The sequence below is a fragment of the Nycticebus coucang genome, chromosome 1, assembly GCF_027406575.1.
Source record: "Nycticebus coucang isolate mNycCou1 chromosome 1, mNycCou1.pri, whole genome shotgun sequence".
NCBI classification, from domain to species: Eukaryota; Metazoa; Chordata; class Mammalia; order Primates; family Lorisidae; genus Nycticebus; species Nycticebus coucang.
In genome coordinates, this window is record NC_069780.1 from 8,709,757 (window position 1) to 8,732,806 (window position 23,050).

The following is a 23,050-nucleotide window of genomic DNA, read 5'->3' on the forward strand; positions in this document are numbered from 1 at the left end:
ACTGAACCTTCTGAAAGAACAATCTCTAGACCTATGTTGTTCAGTATGATAGAACCAGTAATGATAGGGGACTATTTAAATTTAAATTAAATTAAAGTTGAACAAAAGAAAAAATCCAAGTCCTCAGTTGTCCTCACAGCATGTTGAGTACTCAGTCATAGCCGTAGTGTCTCGTGGCTACGATACTGGACTGTGGAGATACGGAACATCTTGAACATCTCACAAAGCCTTCAGACAAAGCTGATCTAGTCATTGAAGAAATTTAGTGGTTGGTGGTTCCACGAAATATTGATTTTGCTCAAAAACAGGGGAAGAAAAATATAAGATGTATGGGCAACCCTGTGAATGATAAAAACAGGAAGAATATGAATTATTCACAAGGTGAATTTGCTAAATGGACACCAAACCCACTAACATACCACAGATTACATTTTGGGGGATTCTAGCCTACTTGGGTCTGTCCCTAAGAGCATCCCTTTTCCCATGGGTGGATATAATTTGGAACAGTAAAAGCTGATATGGTGGCTGAGAGTAGCGTGTATTTATCCTGACATTGAACTTCACCTGATCAATATGATCTGACTTCAGCAAATGTTGGACGTATTCATTCAACATCATTTTATCTGAAAGAGGGGATTCACTTTATCTGAAAAATAAAATGAAGTGCTTTAAAGGCAACTTTATCAAGAGTGTAATTTCAGAGCACCAAAACACACAAATGAAGTACATAGAAATAAAATGGGGGGAGGGCGGCGCCTGTGGCTCAGTGAGTAGGGCGCCGGCCCCATATGCCGAGGGTGGCGGGTTCAAACCCAGCCCCGGCCAAACTGCAACAAAAAAATAGCCAGGTGCTGTGGCGGGCGCCTGTAGTTCCAGCTACTCGGGAGGCTGAGGCAAGAGAATCGCTTAAGCCCAGGAGCTGGAGGTTGCTGTGAGCTGTGTGAGGCCACGGCACTCTACCGAGGGCCATAAAGTGAGACTCTGTCTCTACAAAAAAAAAAAAAAGAAATAAAATGGGGGATGACTAAGATATAAAAATCTCAGCACTGGAGCTTCTTGTCATTTTATTCTGTCAAAAATTATTTGCAAACTGTGTTATAGATCAGTCATTAGTTTCTCAAATGGGAAATTAAGCTACAGAGAAATTTGCTTCATTATTTAGCAGAAAAGTAAGGGGAAAAAAAAGCTCAGGCCACTTTCTTTTATAGTTAGCCCCCTTCCCATTTATACCACAGGGCCATCAAAAGGTCCTTTCTAGCTGCTCCATCCACCTTGGACTCTTTATTATTTGAAAAAGTCCTCTACATTTTGTGCCTCCATTGTTAATTTATGTTTTTCACCCCCATTAATTTACTCTACGTATATTTAACACTTGCCCACAATAAGCAGGAATTTCTAGGCACCAAAGTGCAGCCGTGAACAGAACAAAGATCCCTGTCAGAACATTTACATTGTAGCGGGCTAGACAGATAATAAGAACAGTAACTACATTGCGAGATACGTTAGCAGCCCTGTAAAGTGAAAGCAGAACAGATTAAACGGGGAGCACAGGGAGGTATGGACCAGAGTAACTCACTCTTTCAGGACCGGTCACCAGCATTTGTTGTCATTGCAGCTCTTTTCCAATCTCCATCTCAAATGCTACCTCTTCCATGAAACCCTGCTCGATATCTGAGTTAAATGTAACCCCCCCCCACTGTAACCTTATACAGTACTTAGCATTCTGCCTGTGTTAAATGTGAATGTAGCTATCTCTCCATTAGAGTATGACTCCTTAATAAAGAGAACGTGCTAAGTAATTATCTTATCTCTTGCAGAGTCACACATGGTGGCTGGCTTATGTATTTTGTTGAATAGTAAGTCCTAAATTAAATATGAATTAACAAAGTGCTGGGTTGTTCATAAAAGACAATCCTGATATTAAGATTCTAAGATATAAATTCAGCAATGCCAATCCTCTCTTCATACGTACCGTGGTCCCTTCTGCCTACATCTACGGGGCTAGAGGGAATCAATACATTGTTGGAGAAAGTCTTTATTTTCTGCTCTTACTGGATTTCTAATTTTTCAGAAAAACACATATTAACATGACTAACCCATCAAGCAAAATAATGGCCTCTTTGAGAACTCAAATTTGAGAGCTAAGAGGCATTATTCACACAGCCTACTAAATCACCTGTTATACGTTGCAATTCATCCAACTTATTCAACACCATTGCCTTTTTATAATATCCTGGTTTTATCTGGGAAAATATAATTTATATGAAATCATCAATCTTTATTTTGTCTTTGCCAATGAATAAAACCCACAGAAATAACCAAACTATTTTTCCTTATTTTGTTCACAACCTGTATTGCTTCATATGCCCAGGAATGAGTAAACCTTTTTGGGTAAGAAATTGTATTTTTTTACAAGATGATTATATATTATCTTGAAAGTGCTGTCATAAGCCATATCTGCTACATTCATGACTACTGAATAAAACATAGTTATAAAACTGATCTTGATGACATATTCCGTAGGAACACCTGATGAGGAGGTGTAAATAAAGTATTTCCCCTCAACAACCACAAAACAAAGTATGATGTAGCTTTTGCCTTTTATTTCTTTAAAAAATCAATTTTAGAACTCAAAGATTTAATTAGTATATAATTAGAATATGTTTATAAATTCTTAATAACTTAGATTGAATCAGTTGAATTAGTGATTAGTGTTGCTTTTTGAAAAGAGATAACACAAAATATTAATGAATTTTCTACTAGAATTTCTGACCATGGATTCTTCTGATGAAGATGAATTTAAAACTAATGTCTTTTAAATAAGAAAATGTGTTTGTATTTTTGATATTTTTATTAAATTTAAATATTGATGTTTCTCTTAGAGGTACTTGTTTTTATCCAAAATGCACATACAGTATGTGTTTCAATTCAGTTTTATCCCTGATGTGTCGGGACATACTATAGAGTACAATCAGTTAGGAGGAGTTAAATTGCTAAGGGTAGAGTTCTTGTTAATAGATAAACACTATGATTATTACAGGGAAGCACAGTAGTTGAGTCATAGGTGAGAAAGGTAACAGTGGTAAATGAAAGAATGTGCCAGTCAGAGCAGAACAAATGTTAAAAAATATATGATGATTATGAACATGAGAAACTGCACCTGAACCCAGAAGATTCAATGTTTAGCAAAGAGTGTGGGTCTTGTCTTATTTCTTTTTTCCCACTGTGACGGTATAATGCTGTGTGTGTGTGGGTCTGCAGTAAGTATGTATTTAATTAATTTAATTATGTACATAGGGCCAGCCAAGTAGCTAACATTATTCTTCATGGCTGTGTGTAAATGCTATCAAAACAAATGATAAATACAACAAAAATAAAAGGCTCAGAGCCTGTGGCTCAAGCGGCTAAGGCACCAGCCACATACACCTGAGCTGGTGGGTTCGAATCTAGCCCGGGCCCGCCAAACAACAATGACAGCTGCAACCAAAAAATAGCCGGGCGTTGGGGTGGGCACCTGTAGTCCCAGCTACTTGGGAGGCAGAGGCAGGAGAATCGCTTGAGCCCAGGAGTCGGAGGTTGCTGTGAGCTGTGATGCCACGGCACTCTACCCAGGGCAACAGCTTGAGGCTCTGTGTCCAAATAAATGAATAAATAAAAACTATGTAAAATTATTTGAAACAATTTTAGTTGTTTGACTCAATTTTTTTAACATTATAATTACCAGTTTGTTGTCATATTATCATAACAAAGATCAAAACCTAAGTAGGCCAAATCTACAGGTTGTTAATCCTTTTTGGTTCAAAATATTGGTACTAATAGTTCTCATAATAATTATTTTGATTTTTAAAAATCAACTAATTTTTAAAATTTTGAGATAAGGTTTTGCTCTGTAGCCTAGGCTGGTGTGCAGTGGTGCAATTATAGCTCACTGTAAGCTCTAACTCCTGGGCTCAAGTGATCCTCCTACTTCAGCCTCCTTAGGACTACAGGTGCATGCTACCACACCAGGCTAATTTCTTCTTCCAAATTTTTTGTAGAGATGTGGTCTCGCTATGTTGCCAAGTCTGGTCTTGAAATCCTGGGCTCCAGCAATTCCCCTGCTTCAGCCTCCCAAAGTGGTAAAATTACAGGTATGAGTCATTGTACCCAGTTTGATTTAAACGTATTATTAGAAACATTTTCAAAGACCAATTTGGTTTATGTATGTATGTAAAATTGGAATTTGGGATCTGTAAATAAAGACAGACATTTTACTGCAGACCTGCCTAAATGTACACATGTGCAAACATCTATATTAAATTTTTAATGTTATAATGATCTGTTTGTTGTCATATTATTATAAGAAAATTCAAAGCTTTACTAGGTCAAATCTATAGGTTGTTAATTCTTTTTGGTTCAAAATATTGGCATTTAGAGATCATAATAGATTCATTTGTCCATGATATGGCTATAGCATGAGACTCAATAGAGTGATCTCTCATTTGCATAAAAATGGTAAGAATTTTAATAAAATGTTAACATTGTGTCAGTTAATTCCTTTGAGTCCTGAATTGAAATTACTGAGGAGTACAAATTCCCCTCACATCTTGTAGATGCTTTCACTTGCTGCTAATTTATTTGTAAACATGGTAACTAATAAAAATGTTACCTGTCAGTATATAAATAGGCTTGCTGCTGTCAGCAGATAAGAGGACAGATAGAAACAAAGATACAATGTTAAAGTCTGAAAGACTAAAAGGTTTTTAAAAGCATACAGAAACACTAGGGATTCCACTACAAAACTTTTAGAAGTGATCAAGGAATATAGCAATGTCTCAGGCTACAAAATCAACACCCATAAATCTGTAGCCTTTATATATACCAACAATAACCAAGCCGAACAAACAGTCAAGGACTCTATTCCTTTCACAGTAGTGCCAAAGAAGATGAAATATTTGGGAGTATACCTAACAAAGGACGTGAAAAATCTCTACAAAGAGAACTATGAAACTCTAAGAAAAGAAATAGCCGAAGATGTTAACAGATGGAAAAACATACCATGCTCATGGCTGGGAAGAATCAACACTGTTAAAATGTCCATACTGCCCAAAGCAATATATAATTTTAATGCAATTCCTATTAAAGCTCCATTGTCATACTTTAAAGATCTTGAAAAAATAATACTTCGTTTTATATGGAATCAGAAAAAACCTTGAATAGCCAAAACATTACTGAGCAATAAAAACAAAGCAGGAGGAATCACGCTATGGATTTATAGTACAGACCTGAGACTGTACTATAAATCCATAGTGATCAAAACAGCATGGTACTGTCACAAAAGCAGAGAAGTAGATGTCTGGAACAGAATAGAGAACCAAGAGATGGATCCAGCTACTTACCGTTATTTGATCTTTGACAAACCAATTAAAAACATTCAGTGGGGAAAAGATTCCCTATTTAACGAATGGTGCTGGGTAAACTGGCTGGCAACCTGTAGAAGATTGAAACTAGACCCACACCTTTCACCATTAACTAAGATAGACTCTCACTGGATAAAAGATTTAAACTTAAGACATGAAACTATAAAAATACTTGAAGAAAGTGCAGGGAAAACTCTTGAAGGAATCAGCCTGGGTGAATATTTTATGAGGAGGACCCCCCAGGCAATTGAAGCAGTATCAAAAATACACTACTGGGACCTGATCAAACTAAAAAGCTTCTGCACAGCCAAGAACATAGTGAGTAAAGCAAGCAGACAGCCCTCAGAATGGGAGAAAATATTTGCAGGTTATACCTCCGATAAAGGTCTAATAACCAGAATCCAAGAGAACTCAAATTTATTAGCAAGAAAAGAACACATGACCCCATTTCAGGGTGGGCAAGGGACTTAAAGAGAAACTTCTCTAAAGAAGACCAACGCAAAATCTACAAACACATGAAAAAAAGCTCATCATCCTTAATCATCAGAGAAATGCAAATCAAAACTACTCTGAGATATCACCTAACCCCACTAAGAGTAGCCCACATAACAAAATCCCAAAACCAGAGATGTTGGCGTGGATGTGAAGGAAAGGGCACACTTCTACACTGCTGGTGGGAATGCACACTAATACGTTCCTTCTGGAAGGATGTTTGGAGAATACTTAGAGACCTAAAAATAGACCTGCCATTCGATCCTATAATTCCTTTACTAGGTTTCTACCCAGAAGACCAAAAGTCACAATATAACAAAGACATCTGTACCAGAATGTTTATTGCAGCCCAATTCATAATTGCTAAGTCATGGAAGAAGCCCAAGTGCCCATCAACCCACAAATGAATTAGCAAATTGTGGTACATGTATACCATGGAATATTATGCAGCCTTAAAGAAAGATGGAGACTTTACCTCTTTCATGTTTACATGGATGGAGCTGGAACATATTCTTCTTAGCAAAGTATCTCAAGAATAGAAGAAAAAGTATCCAATGTACTTAGCCCTACTATGAAGCTAAATTATAGCTTTCACATGAAGACTATAACCCAACTATAGCACAAGACTATGGGGAAAGGGCCAAGGAAGGGGAAGGAGGGGGGAGGTTTTGGTGGAGGGAGGATAATGGGTGGGGCCACATCTATGGTACATCTTAGAATGGGTACAGGCAATTGCACTAATGTACACAGCTATGATTTAACAATAAAAAAAAAAATAAAAAATAAAAAAAAAGAGGATTGCTTGAGCCCAAGAGTTGGAGGTTTCTGTGAGCTATGATGCCATAGCACTCTACCCACGGTGACAGCTTGAGACTTATAAATAAAATAAAATAAAAATTTCAAAAAAAAAAAGAAAAGCATACAGTATTCCTCCTTAGCTGCAGGAGATACATCCCAAGACCCCCAATGAATGCCTGTGACCAACAGTATGGAATACTACGTACACTGTTTTTCCAATGTGGTAACAGAAAAGGCTTCCAGGTAGCTAACAGGTGGGTAGTGTATACAGCATGGATGTTGGACAAAGGAATCATTTCTGGCCAGCATGGGACTACACGAGAACTTCATCAGATTACTCAGAATGGTGTGGAATTAAAACTTACATATGGCTTTTTTCATGGAATTTTCCATTTAATGTTTTTGGACCCCAGACGATCTTGGTAACTAAAATCTAAGAAAGGAAAATCATGGGTAAGGGCAGACTACTGTATTTATCCTTTAAAGAGTGATTCCCTTGACTAATTTTTAGAGAAACATACAAATAGTATAATTTAAAAGGTCAATGAGGCAATTTGCACATAATGTAATTTATGAAGTGGGTACATAAATATAATTTCCACTTTAACTTAGAATATGTACCGAGGTAGTGCCTGATCTTCATCAAGATGAAAACAAATGATAAAAATTGGTTTTAGGTGATATCTGGTCACACTTCATGAAAATTTTTCTGAGGAAAGATCTACAATAGAAATTTCTCTTTTACCTTTAAACAGCAGTGTGATCAAATTTAATTTTGCTTATCTAGAGCCTGATCAATTATAACTCCATTCTCAAAGCATTTGTCTTTAATTCCTTTCCCTTTTCTGTGAATTCAAAATGTAATTTTAAAAACCCCATTTCAAAATGGCATTTATTTAAAGTGGCACCCCCAGGCACTTAAATATTTAGCACCTATAAGGTGCCTAGTATTGGGCTACATAGCAATGAAAGCCCTACTTAAAAATGAAAGCCAGGAATTGCCTATTTTGACGGTTAAGACTTATGCACATTGATCAATTAAAGAACACAGTTTGCTAGGTTTTGTATAGAAACAAAAGCCCTATGATAATTCTGAGAAACAATATGTTATCACGGAGTGAGGAAGTTGGGATAAAACATGGAGGAGCTAAGTTGACTTGGCCAATGCTGTTTGTGGATGGTGAGAGAAGGCAGAGATTAGGGTCAGGGACACAACAGAAGGGCGCGATTTTAGGCAGTGGAAATTAATCAGATTTCCAGAGCAGATGTGTGTGTTTTGAGTGGTGGGGACCAGGTTTTATTATATCCCTAGGCTTTGCTCTGAGATTAATTTATAGTTTTAGTTAGTAAACTATCTTTATCTTTTTGAGAGGTTTTTTTTTTTTTTTTTTTTGGAGACAGAGTCTCACTCTCTTGCCTTGGCTAGAGTACTGGGCATCACAGCTCACAGCAACCTCAAACCCTTGGACTCAAATGATCCTCTTGCCTCAGTTTCCCAAGTAGCTGGGATTACAGGTACCCACTATAACATCCAGGTAGTTTTTCGATTTTTGGTAGTAGAGACAGGATCTCATTCTTGCTTAGGCTGGTCTTCAACTCCTGAGCTCAAGTCAAGCAGTCCACCTACCTCAGCCTCCCAGAGTGCTAACATTATAGGTGTGAGCCGCTACCCCCAGCCTCTTTTTAACAATTAGACTTACAGCATTCTCCTGGTCATGTTGTTCTGATTTTACCTCTTTGCTTAAGTTTTCCATTCCAGAATCAGAATATCCTTTCCTACAGTTCTATTCACTGAAAAATTTCCTTTCTTTCTTTTTTTTTTTTTTTTTCAGGTTTTCAGGTTTCAGGTTTTTTCAAGTACCTGCATTTTGTCTTTTAAGGCTACCTTCAAAGACCCAAGAAACCATCCAGGTTTAAGTTGGCCGATGCACTTCAGTGCCACTTACTCCGGTTCTTACCCTCTAGAACAATGCTCTTCAAATTTTTTTATTCTCACGGTACACTTGAACCTATAAACTTCCATAGCACACTTAAATTATGTTGATAAAAAAAAAGAGTAAAAGAAAGAATATACTTACTGTGCTTTGAGCTTCTTTTGAAAATAATTTAATTAGTGATCTTTCATCCTCTCAAGGCACAGGGGTTGAAATCACTGCTCTAGCTTTCAGCCAGGATAAAGGCTCTTTCCTGCTCCAAAGTTATCTTGTCCTCAACTACAACTGCAGTTTAAAGTCTACCAAAATAGAGAATAATAAAATAAAATGATATATACCAAGAAGGCTAAAACTCACCAAAAATAAGAATGAATAGCTTATATATATGAGGCACCTGTGAAGAAGGGGTAACAGTAATTTGGGTCCTGGCTGTCACTTCAAGCATAACTTTGAACAAGACCACATAGAAAAAGGGAACTGACATTTCTTGATTACGTACTGTATGTCCAGCACTGTGACTGGTACTTATTATATATTATTTGATATGCACAGATCACACCAACTCCCAGCCCTCCAAAAATTCCCAACACTGCCACTGAAAATAAAACACAGATTCTTCCTATTTTAAAGATGACCGTAACTCAGGTATAGATAGGTTAAGAAGTTTGGAGTTTCTGGATAGGTTAAGAAGTTTGGAGTTTCAGACAGATCTGAGACTTGAGCCTGGTCTCAACCCCATAGCTCTACCACTTACTGGATTCTTGGCTAAGTCTTGTTTGTTTATTCAATACTCACTATGTGTCAAGTATGTGGCTTGACACTGGGTTTTAAGGCAACAATGTGGCATGCTTCCTTCCTTTAAAACTCTTAAGCATACAGAGAGACAGGCATATAAAGATGTCCTGGTTGGTAAGTAATAGGTACAGTTTGGGAGGTCTGTTTTGTGTTGTATGGGGTACAAATGAGTTCATTCTAATTGGGACTTGTATGTGGCAGAGGTCAGGAAAGCTCTCGGGGGAAGGTGGCCTTGGAGTTCCACACCGAGTCAGGTGATTCTGAGAAAGAACAAGATGTTCTAAACCAGGCGTCCTCAAACTTTTTAAACAGGGGGCCAATTCACTGTCCCTCAGACGGTTGGAGGGCCGGACTATAGTTAAAAAAAACTATGAACAAATTCCTATGCACACTGCACATATCTTATTTTGAAGTAAAAAACAAAATGGGAACAAATACAATTCGCACCGCTTCATGCGGCCCATGGGCCGCTGTGAGCATTAAGGTCATCAACAGATTGGTAAGAAATGGAAGTGGTTCAGCCTTGGCTGGAGTAGATAGCAGCAAGGTGGGGGTACTATTTATTTACTATCTACTTCACTTGCTCCAGGATTAAAAAGGTCACATATCTAGAGGGCAAAGCCTAAGACCTGAGACATTCTAGGTGCTCAATAATCCCCTTTCAGTTTCTCCGTTTTATCGTATCATCTTCCAGCAATGAAATTCTGTGATTCTTACCAGACTTCTGGGGTTCTTACTGTGAATTGGCCTATGTACTGTCTAGCACATTGAGGGAATTCAATAGTCTATACCACGTCTGGCAGAAGTCTTGGCAAAACAAGATGTGAATTTCGATGAATGATGGAAGCCAGAGCTGAAGTTAGCTTCAGTCCTTTCCTCCTCTGTGTCTACAGTAACTTGCACAGATTTTTGCGTGTGCATATGGGACTCCCATGGTTGTGGAGAGAGTCAGTATCAGTTCAACACATTGGGACAAAACTTAATAGAATTTAATATTTCCCCCCTGGAACTGCTCACTTGCTTCCCAATCTGAGACAGCTGCTTTTCTATCTCCAGAAGTTTTTAAGATTACAGCATCCATCATGCTTCCAGGAGAAGAGTTCAAGGCAATGTACCATAAGAACACAACCTCAGAACTCATCATTTCTCTACAGAGCTTACAATCAGCTCTATCTCTGCTCCCAATCTGCCCCCATCTCTATTATGTGCTTCTATAGATAATTGTATCCCCTCCGAAAGGATGTAAACTCCAAAACCGTGGCTTGCCTTGTTCAACTTATGTGGCCTCTCCTAGCTGCTCCCCCATCCACAGTGATTTATTCATTTTAGAGATTCAGCAAATATTTGTTAAATTTAAAAAATGCTTGGTAGTTGGACTTAATCATAATCTCACTTATTATAGTAGGTTTCCATGAGTAGTGGCAGCCTACTCATATGAGGTGAGTGGCTGGAGGTCCCCTTATCACTTCAGACTGTAGCTATTAGGTCATTTATGGCATATTTTTAAAGGGTCTGTATGGTGTGTGGCTAGGAGCGTGAGTCATAAAGCCATGCCTCCTGGTTTTGAATCTTGCTACAAGTCACAGACCTTGGGCATGTGACCTGACCTGCCTATCAGTCTACTCTTCTGCACAGTAGGAGTTATAACAGAACCTATCTCAGAGTATGGCATAAAGTTTTAGTTAATACAGGTAAAGCACTTTAGAATAGTACTGGCAGGTTGCAAGTGCCCAATAAGAATGAACTCTGACTTTATACTCTGCTGACGTTTTATTTAAATGTAATAGGAGCAAGACATAAGCTTGGCCACAGGAAGGAAACACAAAGCTTTCAAAAGAGAGGGTAGAAATGTGACTTTGATCCTACTCTAGGATAAATACTTCTCTAGGCAGAAAGCTATCCCTGTCATGAGGTACGGTGCTGTGCTTGTGGGCTGAACATCCCCCAGCAGCTACTCCATTCAGCTATTTGAGAAAAGTGCCTCTCTTGGTGTTAAAGTGGCCTATCCCCCTGTAGTCTGTTTTAAAACCACGATCAAGTTGTAGGAAAAACTCTACCACAGAAATGGGTTATTTTTCCTGCTAAGAATATTTGTGAGCCTTTGGGGTTTTAAACTATACTATCAGATTGATTTTTTAGATGTATATGACTTTTTACAAAGTACAGTGATGATCTTGAGTAGTTTTAACAGAGGATTTAAATACTAGTGCTATATAAAAGCATCTAAGAATAAAGATAAATATATTCTTTTAATGTACTTTAAAACTTGTGCAATTTTGGAAAGCAAAGATATGAACATTTAACTAGGTATAAAGCAATAATGTTAGGCGGGAGAAATATTTAATAATTATTATCAATAGTGGAGCCCAATGAGCCTGATGCTGATAGAAGCCACATTATCAAAGGAAAATACTGACTTGGAGGAGATGAGTTATACCGTCCATGTGGCACTGCAGCAAGCCTTCTGGGAGAGGCATGTTTGTTTAATTTGTGTCAGTCTTCTGACTTCTCACCTGCCCCCTACGGTGAAATACACAGCAAAATACCAAGAAGGGTTATAGTTTTTCAGTAGAAGACAAAGACATAAAAATAATTTCACCTTCCTTGTCAAAATCCTTCCCATTTAAGAATCTTTTTTTTTTGTAGAGACAGAGTCTCACTGTACCGCCCTCGGGTAGAGTGCCGTGGCGTCACACGGCTCACAGCAACCTCTAACTCTTGGGCTTACGTGATTCTCTTGCCTCAGCCTCCCGAGCAGCTGGGACTACAGGCACCCGCCACAACGCCCACCTATGTTTTGGTTGCAGTTCAGCCGGGGCCTGGTTTGAACCCGCCACCCTCGGCATATGGGGTCGGCGCCCTACTCACTGAGCCACAGGCGCCGCCCCCATTTAAGAATCTTGATCTTTTAGTTATCCACAGTGATCGGTTAACTATCGGAATGGTGTCATGTGAAACTAAAAAGTGATGCAATCTCTGTGTATTAAAAGAGTCTTCGTTATGTGGGTACTTTCCAACAATTTTTATATTTGTACAGATATATATAATTTGAAAGATTTGAGCACTTAGCAGAGCACTGTAGAGAACTGAAATGAAATTTCAATTTTTTACTTTTATTAAACTTTCTGTACCTGTGATTCAACTGTAAATCACGTCAATGCCACTATTTAAGATGCCCAGAATCTACATTATTTACACATTTTTTTTCCCTAGAAATTTCATTTTTCAAGAGGAAACTAAACCGGGTATTTGTCACAGCCATGGCCCTAGGAGGTGGTGTCCTATGCATCTAGTCCAGGAGGCTGTTCCTAAGTTGTATCCTTTACAATACACCAGTAAACCGGATACAACTGTGAATAGTGACACAGCTAATAAGCTCTTCATCATTTCTGATGATCTGAACAACGTCCAATGTGGAAGTATCAAACAGAGCCTGAAAGAGCATGCTGAAAGATTCAGCTACTCAGTTTCTATCCTGGGCTCATCTCAGTTCACCTCTGGCCACTACTACTGGGAAGCTGTTGTAGGAATACGCAAAGAAAGGGATGCAGGCATTTGCAAAAAATATTTTTGCCAACAAGAAAAAGACAGAACTTGTTATAGAACTTCGAATCTGGACTGTAAGTAAGGGAAACAGAGGCTATTTCTCTGCCCCACACAATGCCTGGGACTGTCCTCTGCATGGAACCCCAAATATACAAAGTGAGGACTTTCCTGGATATGAAGATTGAAAATACTTCCTTTTTAAACATCAGCAGCAAATTCCGTATCTTTATATTCACCAACATTTCCGCTTTCAAACCACTGTAACTGGTTTTGCCTTCAAATCTGAATAGTATTATAAGTCTTATGATACAAATCAGTTCAGTAATCCCAATATATCCCAGGGAAGACCAGTAAAGCTCTAACCACACATACACACAAACACAATATTTGGAAAAAAGATATGCATTTAGAGAAATATCCTGCTATGTTGACTCAAAAAATGTTACAGGACAAAAAATTCATGGAATCTTTTACAAATCATAAATGTGTATGTTAGTAACCTAACACTAACAAAATATACTGTATGTGTTAAATATTATGTGTTGATACAGAAGTTTGCTTTGGGGCATGGATTTGACTTTTGTGTATCTCTTGAACTTTCAGACCAAGTGTCAGAATTTTTAGTTTGTTGTAAGGATTACCTAGCGCATTACAGAGTTGTTGTTTTTTTTTTTTTTTTGAGACAGAGTCACCCTCAGTAGAGTGCTGTGACATCACAGCTCACAGCAACCTACAGCTCTTGGGCTTAGGCGATTCTCTTGCCTCAGCCTCCCCAGTAGCTGGGACTAAAGGCGCTCACCACATTGCCCGGTGATTTTTTTGTTGCCGTTTGGCGGGGGCTGGTTTTAACACAAGAACAATCCAGGTATTTTATTACATCTAGGAATAATATGATTCATTAAAATGAAAGTTTTTTTTTTTTTTGAAAGTTTTTAAAATGAATAGTCTCCTAGAAACCAGTAAATTCATTTTATGTTAAAATTGAAAATTAACACCCACATATGCCTGTAAATTTTTCTGAAAAAAATATGAAAGACTAAAATTCTCCATATAGTTTTTCTACTGGTTACAATCTGTAGTATCTCAATTTCTACCTCCAAATTGGTTTAGGGGTACACATTTCTAATTCTCAAGTTTGTTAGAAGAGTACAGTTGGACAATGGACAGCAACATCTTTTTGCAGTAAAAGTGCTTATCAACATTTGGTGTTCTTCTTGTTAGTAATACAGTAGCTCCCCTCATCTTAGGTTTTGTTAGGTTTCAGTCACCCGAGGTCAACGATGGTTCAAAAGTATTAAATGAAAAATCAGAGAAATAAATAATTCATAAGTTTTAAATTGCATGCCATTGCGAGTACCAGGAAATATTTAGCCACCCAGCCCTGTCCCATCCAGGACATGAATCTCCCTTCGTCCAGCTATCTATTTTGTTGTGGGTGCTACCTTCCCATTAGCACTTGGTCTGTTTTGTTACTAGATCCACTGTCAGGACATCTCAGTGCGTGTGTCCAAGGAAACTTTATTTTAGGTAATTATGGCCCCCAAAGCAAGATCATTGGGATATGCCAAAGAGAAGCTGTAACGGACTTCCTTTAAGTAAAAAGTGGAGGATTCTTTACTTTTTCTTTAGCACAGCATTTGTGCTAAGTTTAATTTCAAACTGATTATAGAAGACTTTATTCTCGTGCTGTGATCAGGTGAAGTTGTATGTGTATCAGGCATGGACTTTGGTAGACTGATTTCGGTTTTGAATTACATGAAATGATTAAATTTCTATATTCTACTTGAAAAGGGCAATTCAAATATGGGAATGAGACTCTACAGTAAACCCCGACACTAAGGAAAATGGTCAGTTTATTTCTAAATAGAAATCCCCTGCTGCCACACCACGCCAATCATCTGACACAACCTCTCACTTCCATTGCAATGTTGAAAGGTCAGGACTCTGGATGAAGATTATTAGTTTAGTGCGTTATGCAGCAAAAATGCCCAAATCCGGAGCACTGTTTCAGTGCTGGCAGAAACAGTCTCTCTTCAAGCAGCAGAGAAGAAAGAAGGAAGGAGTTTAAGCCCTAGCCTTTTGGCTAAGCATGTTTTCCAACGTTCCTGCTGGTATCTCACTAAAAAGCATAACTAGGAATGGGAATAGAACCACATTCATCTACTTTCCCAGAAGGTGACTGGAGTCCCGCAGATAGTTTATTTGGCAAGTATTTTAAAAAATTGAGAAATTTTTGAGATTTTTTTGCTTGACTTAATAAACTTGAACCTCTGGGCATAGTGAGCCTGTCTTCGTATGTGGAAAAGTAGGCTGGAGCTAAGACTTGGCTGCTCTTTACAATTTACCATTTCCTACCACTCTGAGACTCCTGCAGTCTATGAAATTGACGCAACATTTTTTTTTTTTTTTGCAGTTTTTGGCCGGGGCTGGGTTTGAACCCACCACCTCCAGCACACGGGGCCCGCACCCCACCCCTTTGAGCCACAGGCACTGCCCAACATTTTTTTTTTTTTTAAGAGGGCATTTCTCTTTGTTAATAGAGGAGAGGGAGACTCCAATGCTTTTGCTTCCAAGCAGCCTTAAGTCTGCCCTACTTTATTAGAATAATCAAAAGCGCAGAAGAATCAAAGGATGGTTCCTGCTACCAAGAGCCAGCTGCGTGACCTTGGGCGATTCTGTAAACCTCTGAACGGTCTGTAAACGGCCTCAACACCTGTTCTGGCTACCCTAAGGCCGGTCCAGCACGCGTGAGATAGTTAAAGTTCTCCTAAGTAGTTCACGAACTGCAGAGCGGCGACAGCACGTCCTCCACCAGCTCCTACGTCCCACGCTCGGGGTGAGGGCGGAAGGAGGTTCTCGGGGGAGCAGGTCTGGAAACCGGCTAACAAACCAAGCGAGAAGTTCCTTAGTGCGGGTAAAGTTGTTGGCATTTTTAAGTCCCCGGAGAGACATACCGACTCCCAGGGAGATGACAGACCCGGCCGCGTGGCCAGCGTGGGAACCACCGCCCAGGCCACCTCACTGCTCGAAGCCGGGCACCCCAGGCTGGGCCAGAACCCTCCCGGGGCGACCCCGGGACACGGGACCCCCACCCCCCACGCTCCCCGCCTCCACCCCCCCACGTGACAAGAGCCGGCCCCGTCACTTCCGGCGGCGCGGGGAGCGCGCCTGCGCGAGGCGCCCGGCCTCAGTCAGCGGTTCAGCGGCGCCGCACCGCCAACGGCGGCGAGTGGCGGGCGGCGCGGGTCGGGCGGGGGCTGCGGCGCGGCGGCCAGCGGTCCTGAGGGTTTGGCCCGAGAGGTCCAGTCTGCTCCCCGGAGGGCCCGGCCGCCCCGCCTCCCCCCCACCCACACCCTCCCAGCGCTCGGCAGGCGGCGGGCGCTCCGGGCACTGGCGGCGGCTGCGGCGTCACCCCCTCACTCGGGCCCGCCCCCTGGAGCCCCGCCCCGGCCCCGCCCTCCCGCCGCCCTCTGCGGGAGCCCGGCAGCTGCAGCCGAGCGGAGCGGGCGGCGGGCTCGGGGCGCGCGGAATGTGAGGCTCGGCGGGCCGCGGTGCGCACCGACGCTCGGACCGGCGAGGGGCGCAGAACCCTCGCTGTCGCCCGGCGCCCCGGCCGGGGACTCGCCCTCTGGCTCGCCCTTGCGCGCTCCTCGCGCCCTCCAGCGCGCCGGCGGGACCATGAAGAAGTTCTCGCGGATGCCCAGATCGGAGGGCGGCAGCGGCGGCGGACCGGCGGGTGGCGGGGCCGGCGGGGTCGGCGCGGGCTCTGGCTCCGGCAGCTCGTCCGTGGGGGTCCGGGTGTTCGCGGTCGGCCGCTACCAGGTCACCCTGGAGGAGTCACTGGCCGAAGGTACGGGTGCGGGCGCTCGGGAAGGCTGGGGCAGTCAGGTGAGGGAGGGCTGGGGTGTGGCGGCGGCTGCCCCAGGTGCTCGCCCTCTCGGCTTGTCTACCCTGTTCTGCCGCCCCTGGTGGTCCAGCCCGGGCGCTTCATGAGCAGCTCGGGCTCTGGCTCCCAAGCCGGCTTTTCTGGCAGCTCTGACCCGTGCACGGTTTTCGCATTACGAGTTTAAGTGTTTTTTCTTGACACAAGGAAATAAACAGAAGACGTGCTAGCAAGTGGCGTGGTGTCATGATTGAGCCAGAGATTCAGTGCAGGGTCAGATGTGGCAGGACTGAAGCTCGGCTCTGCCATTTGGGGCGCAGGAGGGCGTCCTGCGGTGGCCCCTGCGCCCGAACCTCCACCCGCGCTGCGGGGCACGGGACCCTGCAGCCCCCGGTGTCGAGTTTGGGTTCGCTCTTACTCAGTTATCAGTTGCAAAACAGTATGTCTGTGTATCGATACTCTGCCCCAAATTCAGGTTGCTTTGGGGGAGCACGGAAACCTTTCAAGGCCTTTACCTTTGTAGTTCAGATTGTTCTGTATGGGACAAGGTGCTGTTCAGGCCCTTCCTGCAAGTCTCTGGTAGCACTTTACCAGGTGTTATGAAAGCTGGTAACTTCCACTTGTGGAGTTCTGTTGATCCTTTATTATCTGTAACAGGTTAGGACAGCAGGTAGTAGTCTGTTTGCAAAAATGTTCACTCCATTTAAAAAAAAATCTTTAGTTTTGTATTTCTGGTGTAATTGTCTGGTACGCAAACTTTTCTCTTGTGTATTGCATGCTTCATTGACCTTTGAGTTTTTAATTGCAAAATGATATCACAGAATAAATATTTTAAAAAGATTATAAGAAATAATCTGTTGATAAATGAATGGCCCTTTTAAGTTCTAAGGTTAAAAGAAATCGAAGACAGTAGTTTTGGTTCTCTGTTAAGACATTGATGTGGTTTGAAAACTGTAGGCTGAGATTCCATTTGTATTTTTTTTAAAGGTATATACAATAGTAAATTAGTGCAAGAGAAAAACCTGAAGATTTTTGTGTGAAATATTCTAAAGAGAAAGAAATCAAATTATGTACGCACAGGTGGATGTCATTGTTCTGTAAACCATTGCCCAGAATGAGCCTAGCCAAACCTTGAAGAGGAGGGAGGAGGAGGATCCTTGTCAAAAGAATGAGTATGTGATGAATGGTCTTAATAAAAGATTTATTATGCTGTAAATTTTTCTAGCTCTTTATTATGCATTAATTTCAAGTATTGATTTAGATTGGGTTGTAGGTTTTTAGAAGACAGGGCTAGCTCACTAGCTATACTTTTGTCTTTGAATTGTTACTAAAGTAACCAAAGTGTAGGTTGAGTAGTGTTACACTCAACTTCCTTCCATTAAACCCCAGGTGGGTCTTTTATTTAATAGAAAATATTAACATTTTACAAACTAGACTTTGAATTTGTGACTTGTATCACCGTGCTAAGCATATCTTTACCAGCAAGCAAGCCATTTTCAATAAAAAGTAATTTTGGAAAATGAAAATAAAAATGAATTTCAAAGACAGAGTCCTTATTCAACCACAAAAACAAAGAACAACAAAAAAACTTTTAAGCACTAATGTCATTATGAGTGTTCCAAGCTCCACTGTTTGAGTGTTCCAGTGACTTTTGTAGTTTCTTTTAAAATCAGCGATTGAGTAGTAGGAGGAAGCAAGGGCTGAAGAAACAAGCCCTCTGGGGAGACGGAACTGCCTCATCCTACACTCCAGCTTTAAGTCTGCCATAGAGGGGAGGCCAAGGCCTAGGCTTCTTGCCCTGTGTATTCCCTATCTCACCAGCACACAGCCAACTAAAATTATATTCAGTTTATTTTTATTTATTCATTTTTTAATCTCAAGTCTTTCCTTTTTTTCTTTCTTTTTTTTTTTAAAGAGACAGAGTCTCTCTTTGTTGCCCTTGGTAGAGCGCTGTGGCGTCACAGCTCACAGCAACCTCCAGCTCTTGGGCTTAGCTGATTCTCTGGCCTCAGCCTCCCGAGTAGCTTGGGATTACAGATGCCTGTCACAACACCCTGCTATTTTTTTGTTGTAGTTTGGCCAGGGCCGGGTTTGAACCCACCACCCTTAGTATATGTGACCAGTGCCCTACTCACTGAGCCACAGGCGCCGCCCCCTATTCAGTTTACTTTTTGATTTGGGCTGATTTATTCTTATGTCAGGTGCTTGATATCCCCTCTTCCCTTTCACTTAAGTTTTGCCACAGTTTAGACAATATGTTGAAGTACATTCAGGTGCTTGAGATCTCTCTCCCTTTCACTTGGTCCACAATTTAGGCAGTATGTCTAAGTGTAAGTCTAACTCACATTTAAGCATGATTAATCAATAATTGACCGGTCTGCCTAGTTTTAAGGTTGGGCCAAGTGCTTGTGAAAAGGCGTTAGATTTTAGAATACCCAAATTGGGTTGAGAGGTGTAACATTGAGTGGGAAAAGTGATTGATACTAGGACAGACCAAAACACAAATGTGGTAGATTTTATGTTTTCTGCTTTGGCTTGGTGTTGTTTAAACGTGCCAGGACCCAGGAGACGCTGGGCCCCAAGGTGTTTTTGCTTTGCTACTGCAAACACAGGTAGCTAGCGTACTCAGAAGGACTTCTGCTGTATCTTTCTAATAAATTAGTTCTTGTTTACCTCTCTTTGTCTTTTTTTATATAATTAGTTATGTTCCAAAAAGTCACCATGAACATGGAAATAGCAGATGCTGAACTGTTGCTCCTATGGGAAATAGTGTCATGTTCCTGCCAGCCTCTGGAAGAAATGTTCACAGCGTTTTTGTTAACTGATCAATATATAATCTTATGTGTGTCTGTGTGAAGACACTTTCTAAAATATGTGTTGTTGATTCAAACGTTGAATTCATGGCCCACAGCATGTAACTATGCCCAAATGAAGATTATCTCACACTTAATGTTTTCTCTGTGAGGTACATCATGGTTGTCTTGGACTCAGTTTCACTGGACAGCACTTTAGCACCAGGCTTGGGGACCATTTTACAACAGTAAAATCAGTAAAAAGCACAAAAATAAAAAAAAGGCACTAAACAAACTGTAAAAAAAGACACTTGGTTACAGTGTAAAAGCTGAAACAAGAATGTGCAATTCAGGAAACTAAAAATTTTTCACCATTGTGCATATGTTTGCAAATGACTGAGAGTGACATGAGTAGGGATTTTGGGGATTCAAAAGGTATCTCAAGTGAATTTTGAGGCATGGAACCCCCAAATAATGAGATTAATGTTGTTAGATATGCATTTGCACATATATAGAGTAGACTCTTTCCATAGTTGACCACCTCCCATTGAGGTGACCTAATTGTCATAGATGAGACTGCACCATGGATCAGCCCAGTAGGTCTACTTCCTTATGTTGACTCCTTCCACTGTGACTTGGTCAATTTGCAAAGGTTCTACTGTATTTTTTTTTTTTTTTTGTACCGCCCTCAGGTAGAGTGCCATGACGTCACACGGCTCACAGCAACCTCTAACTCTTGGGCTTAGGCGATTCTCTTGCCTCAGCCTCCCAAGCAGCTGGGACTACAGGCGCCCGCCACAACACCCGGCTATTTTTTTGTTGCAGTTTGGCCGGGGCTGGGTTTGAACCCGCCACCCTCTGCATATGGGGCAGGCGCCCTACTCACTGAGCCACAGGTGCCGCCCTGGGTTCTATTGTATTCATCCGAGATTCTCAGTAGGATATTTACATTGTGTGTTTAAACTGTGGGTGTAGTTTCTTTCCTGAGAGAGATACTTGGTCTCTTAATGTCTTCCTAGTCAAGTACTTTTCAAATGTTTGAAAATGCTGACAATCTGTACATTTTTAGTTCCTGTTTAAGGTTTAGAGGACTGATATGGTGAGGTCTTTTTATGTTTTTCTCAAAAACTGTTTAGTTCAGTGGTTCTTAACCGTCCTTATGCTGCAGCCCTTTAATACAGTTCCTGTGGTTCACGACCCACAGGCTGAGAACTGCTGGTTTAGTTTCAGGAGTCTATGCTAAACAAATGCCAACTTTCAGCTGTAGAAGTGAGATGGATTCATGTGAATTTTAGCTTGAAATAGTATCAAATTGTCAAGCACACAGGATTAATTCAGTGTAACCTAAGTTTTTATTAAAACATACCATGAGAAGTCTTTGGTGCTAGTCTGAGGAATTTAATATTGGTTGATACTGGGAAGAAGTTGGTCCTTGGTACAAAATGGACCTAAAGGAGGATGTTGAGACTGGGCAGTCAGCAAGAACGTGTTGATAGAATCTAATCATGAGGTTCTGGGGGCTGAATAGGAATGACAGTGTGACTATGGTAACGTGGGTGTGGGTGAGGGAGCATCTGAGGGTTAGCGTCTGTTGTTAGAGGCCGGATTTTTCTACAGGGTTCTTTAAAAGTAGCTGGGTCGTTCTCTCACAGTTACATGCTTGCTTAGATTTGGGTCAATGAATTTAGGTTAAGTATTAGGCAATTTTCTCTCATTGTTACTTTTATAGGGAGTTGTAAAATATACCTGGTTTTGCAATATATAAATCAACAGGGAAATGATGCATTTAAGTGTGCTGTCTCATTTGCACAGTGGCTGCCCCATAACTTCTAAGTTGACATTCCCAAAAGAAGACAGGGTAGAAGAAGGGGAGGATTTTTCTACTCCACAACTACAGTAGAACAGCCATAGTTGAGCGCCTCCTAACAGTGATCACCTCCTTACATTGACCTAATGCTGGTAAACCAGACATGCATTACATGTATGTAATCAATAGGACTAGTTCCTTATGCTGACCACTCCATATGTTGACCAGTTTGTTACAGTCAACTTACAGATGTTCTACTGTATATAGGAAATGCCTTTTGTGTGCTGGGCATTGTTGGTTAAGTGCTACTTAATGTATCGGAGAACAATAGTGGAGATACGTGTCTGTCCTTATGGAACTTACAGACTAGTGTGAAAGACTAATGTTAAACCAGCATAGTAAAATCACTAAGTTAATACTAGGTGTCAAGAAGTGAATAAATGGTCAAGGTTTTAATAACGTTCAGCGTAGATTTGGAAATCAAGGAAGGCCTTGATGGTTTTAGCAGAAACCCTGCTTATGCAACTCTTGGATGGAGGTACCATTTATAAGGGAAGGGATGGATTTTTTCCTTTTTTTTTTTTGAGGTGTTGGGAAGATATCCAGTAGTTCCAGACATGTTTAGTTGAGATATTTGGTAGGAAATGTTAACTAGGGAGTTGGGTATGTGGTCTGAAAACAAGCTTTTGGGCTTAGAGAGATACTTCTCATCACTGAACATTTGGCTGTTATTTAAAGCCCTGGGAGAGGATGGATGAAGGAGGAGAGTGGAATGAAAAGGTGCTCCCTGAAGGGCTTTGTAGTGCATTGGTCTCGAACATCAGTGTTGACCAGAACTGTTCAGAGGACTTGATGAAGCACAAAGTGCTGAACCTGAGCCCTAATGTTTGATTATGTCTGGGTGAGGCCCAGAATTTTCATTTCTGCCTCACTTTCCCCAGTTATACTGATGTTGCTGGTCCAGGAACCACTGATTTAAAACAGGCAAGGAAGCAGCTGCCAGAGGGGGTTGAGGAATAACAAGAGAATCTGATACCTGGAAACATACGGGTATTTCACGAAGGGGATGGAGTAAACAGTTGTGTGGCCAAGAAGTCATAATCGATTACATTTTTTGTCCTGGCATTCACAATTATCCATACTCTGTCCTTAACCTATCCTTTAAATCTTGTCTCTGAATACTCTACTCCAGCCACAATCTGCTCCACCCTTGACTGAATCGTGCACTTGCCTGGCGTTGCTTCTGCGCGTGTAATTCCTGCTCTGTCACGACTGGTCATGATGGCTTCCTCCTCTCTGTGGACATTTACAGCTATTTGCTTTTTGCTGTTTTTCCTTTTACCACATTTAAGGTACAATTTTGTAAGCCCTTGGGAACACTAAGGTGGTTGATAATTGTTCCTTTCCTATCGCCCCCACCCCCAGCTGATAGTAAAATTCTCGAGGCTAGAAGAACTCTGTTTTAATTGCTGTTAATATTACACAAGTTGCCTGGATGTACCATGGATATTAAAATGCTTTTCAAAAGAAATAATGTTTGATTTTTTTTTTTTAAGCAGGTAATGTTCTTCAATGGAATGTAAGACCTAATTTGCATATTGAAA

The 23,050-nt window shown here is 41.0% G+C and overlaps 1 protein-coding gene across 3 annotated transcripts in view; it reads left to right on the plus strand.

The window, feature by feature from the left end:
• Window positions 1-16,138: 16,138 nt before the first annotated feature.
• BMP2K (BMP2 inducible kinase) overlaps window positions 16,139-23,050 on the plus strand; it is a 145,151-nt gene continuing 138,239 nt past the window's right edge. For 2 of the 3 annotated variants that reach the window (XM_053591169.1, XM_053591255.1), the window contains exon 1: window positions 16,139-16,814. In XM_053591169.1, coding sequence (XP_053447144.1) covers window positions 16,643-16,814 — 172 coding nt within the window. In that variant the 5' untranslated portion in view covers window positions 16,139-16,642. The remainder of the gene's footprint in view (window positions 16,815-23,050) is intronic. The other variant, XM_053591333.1, reaches the window with a different exon arrangement.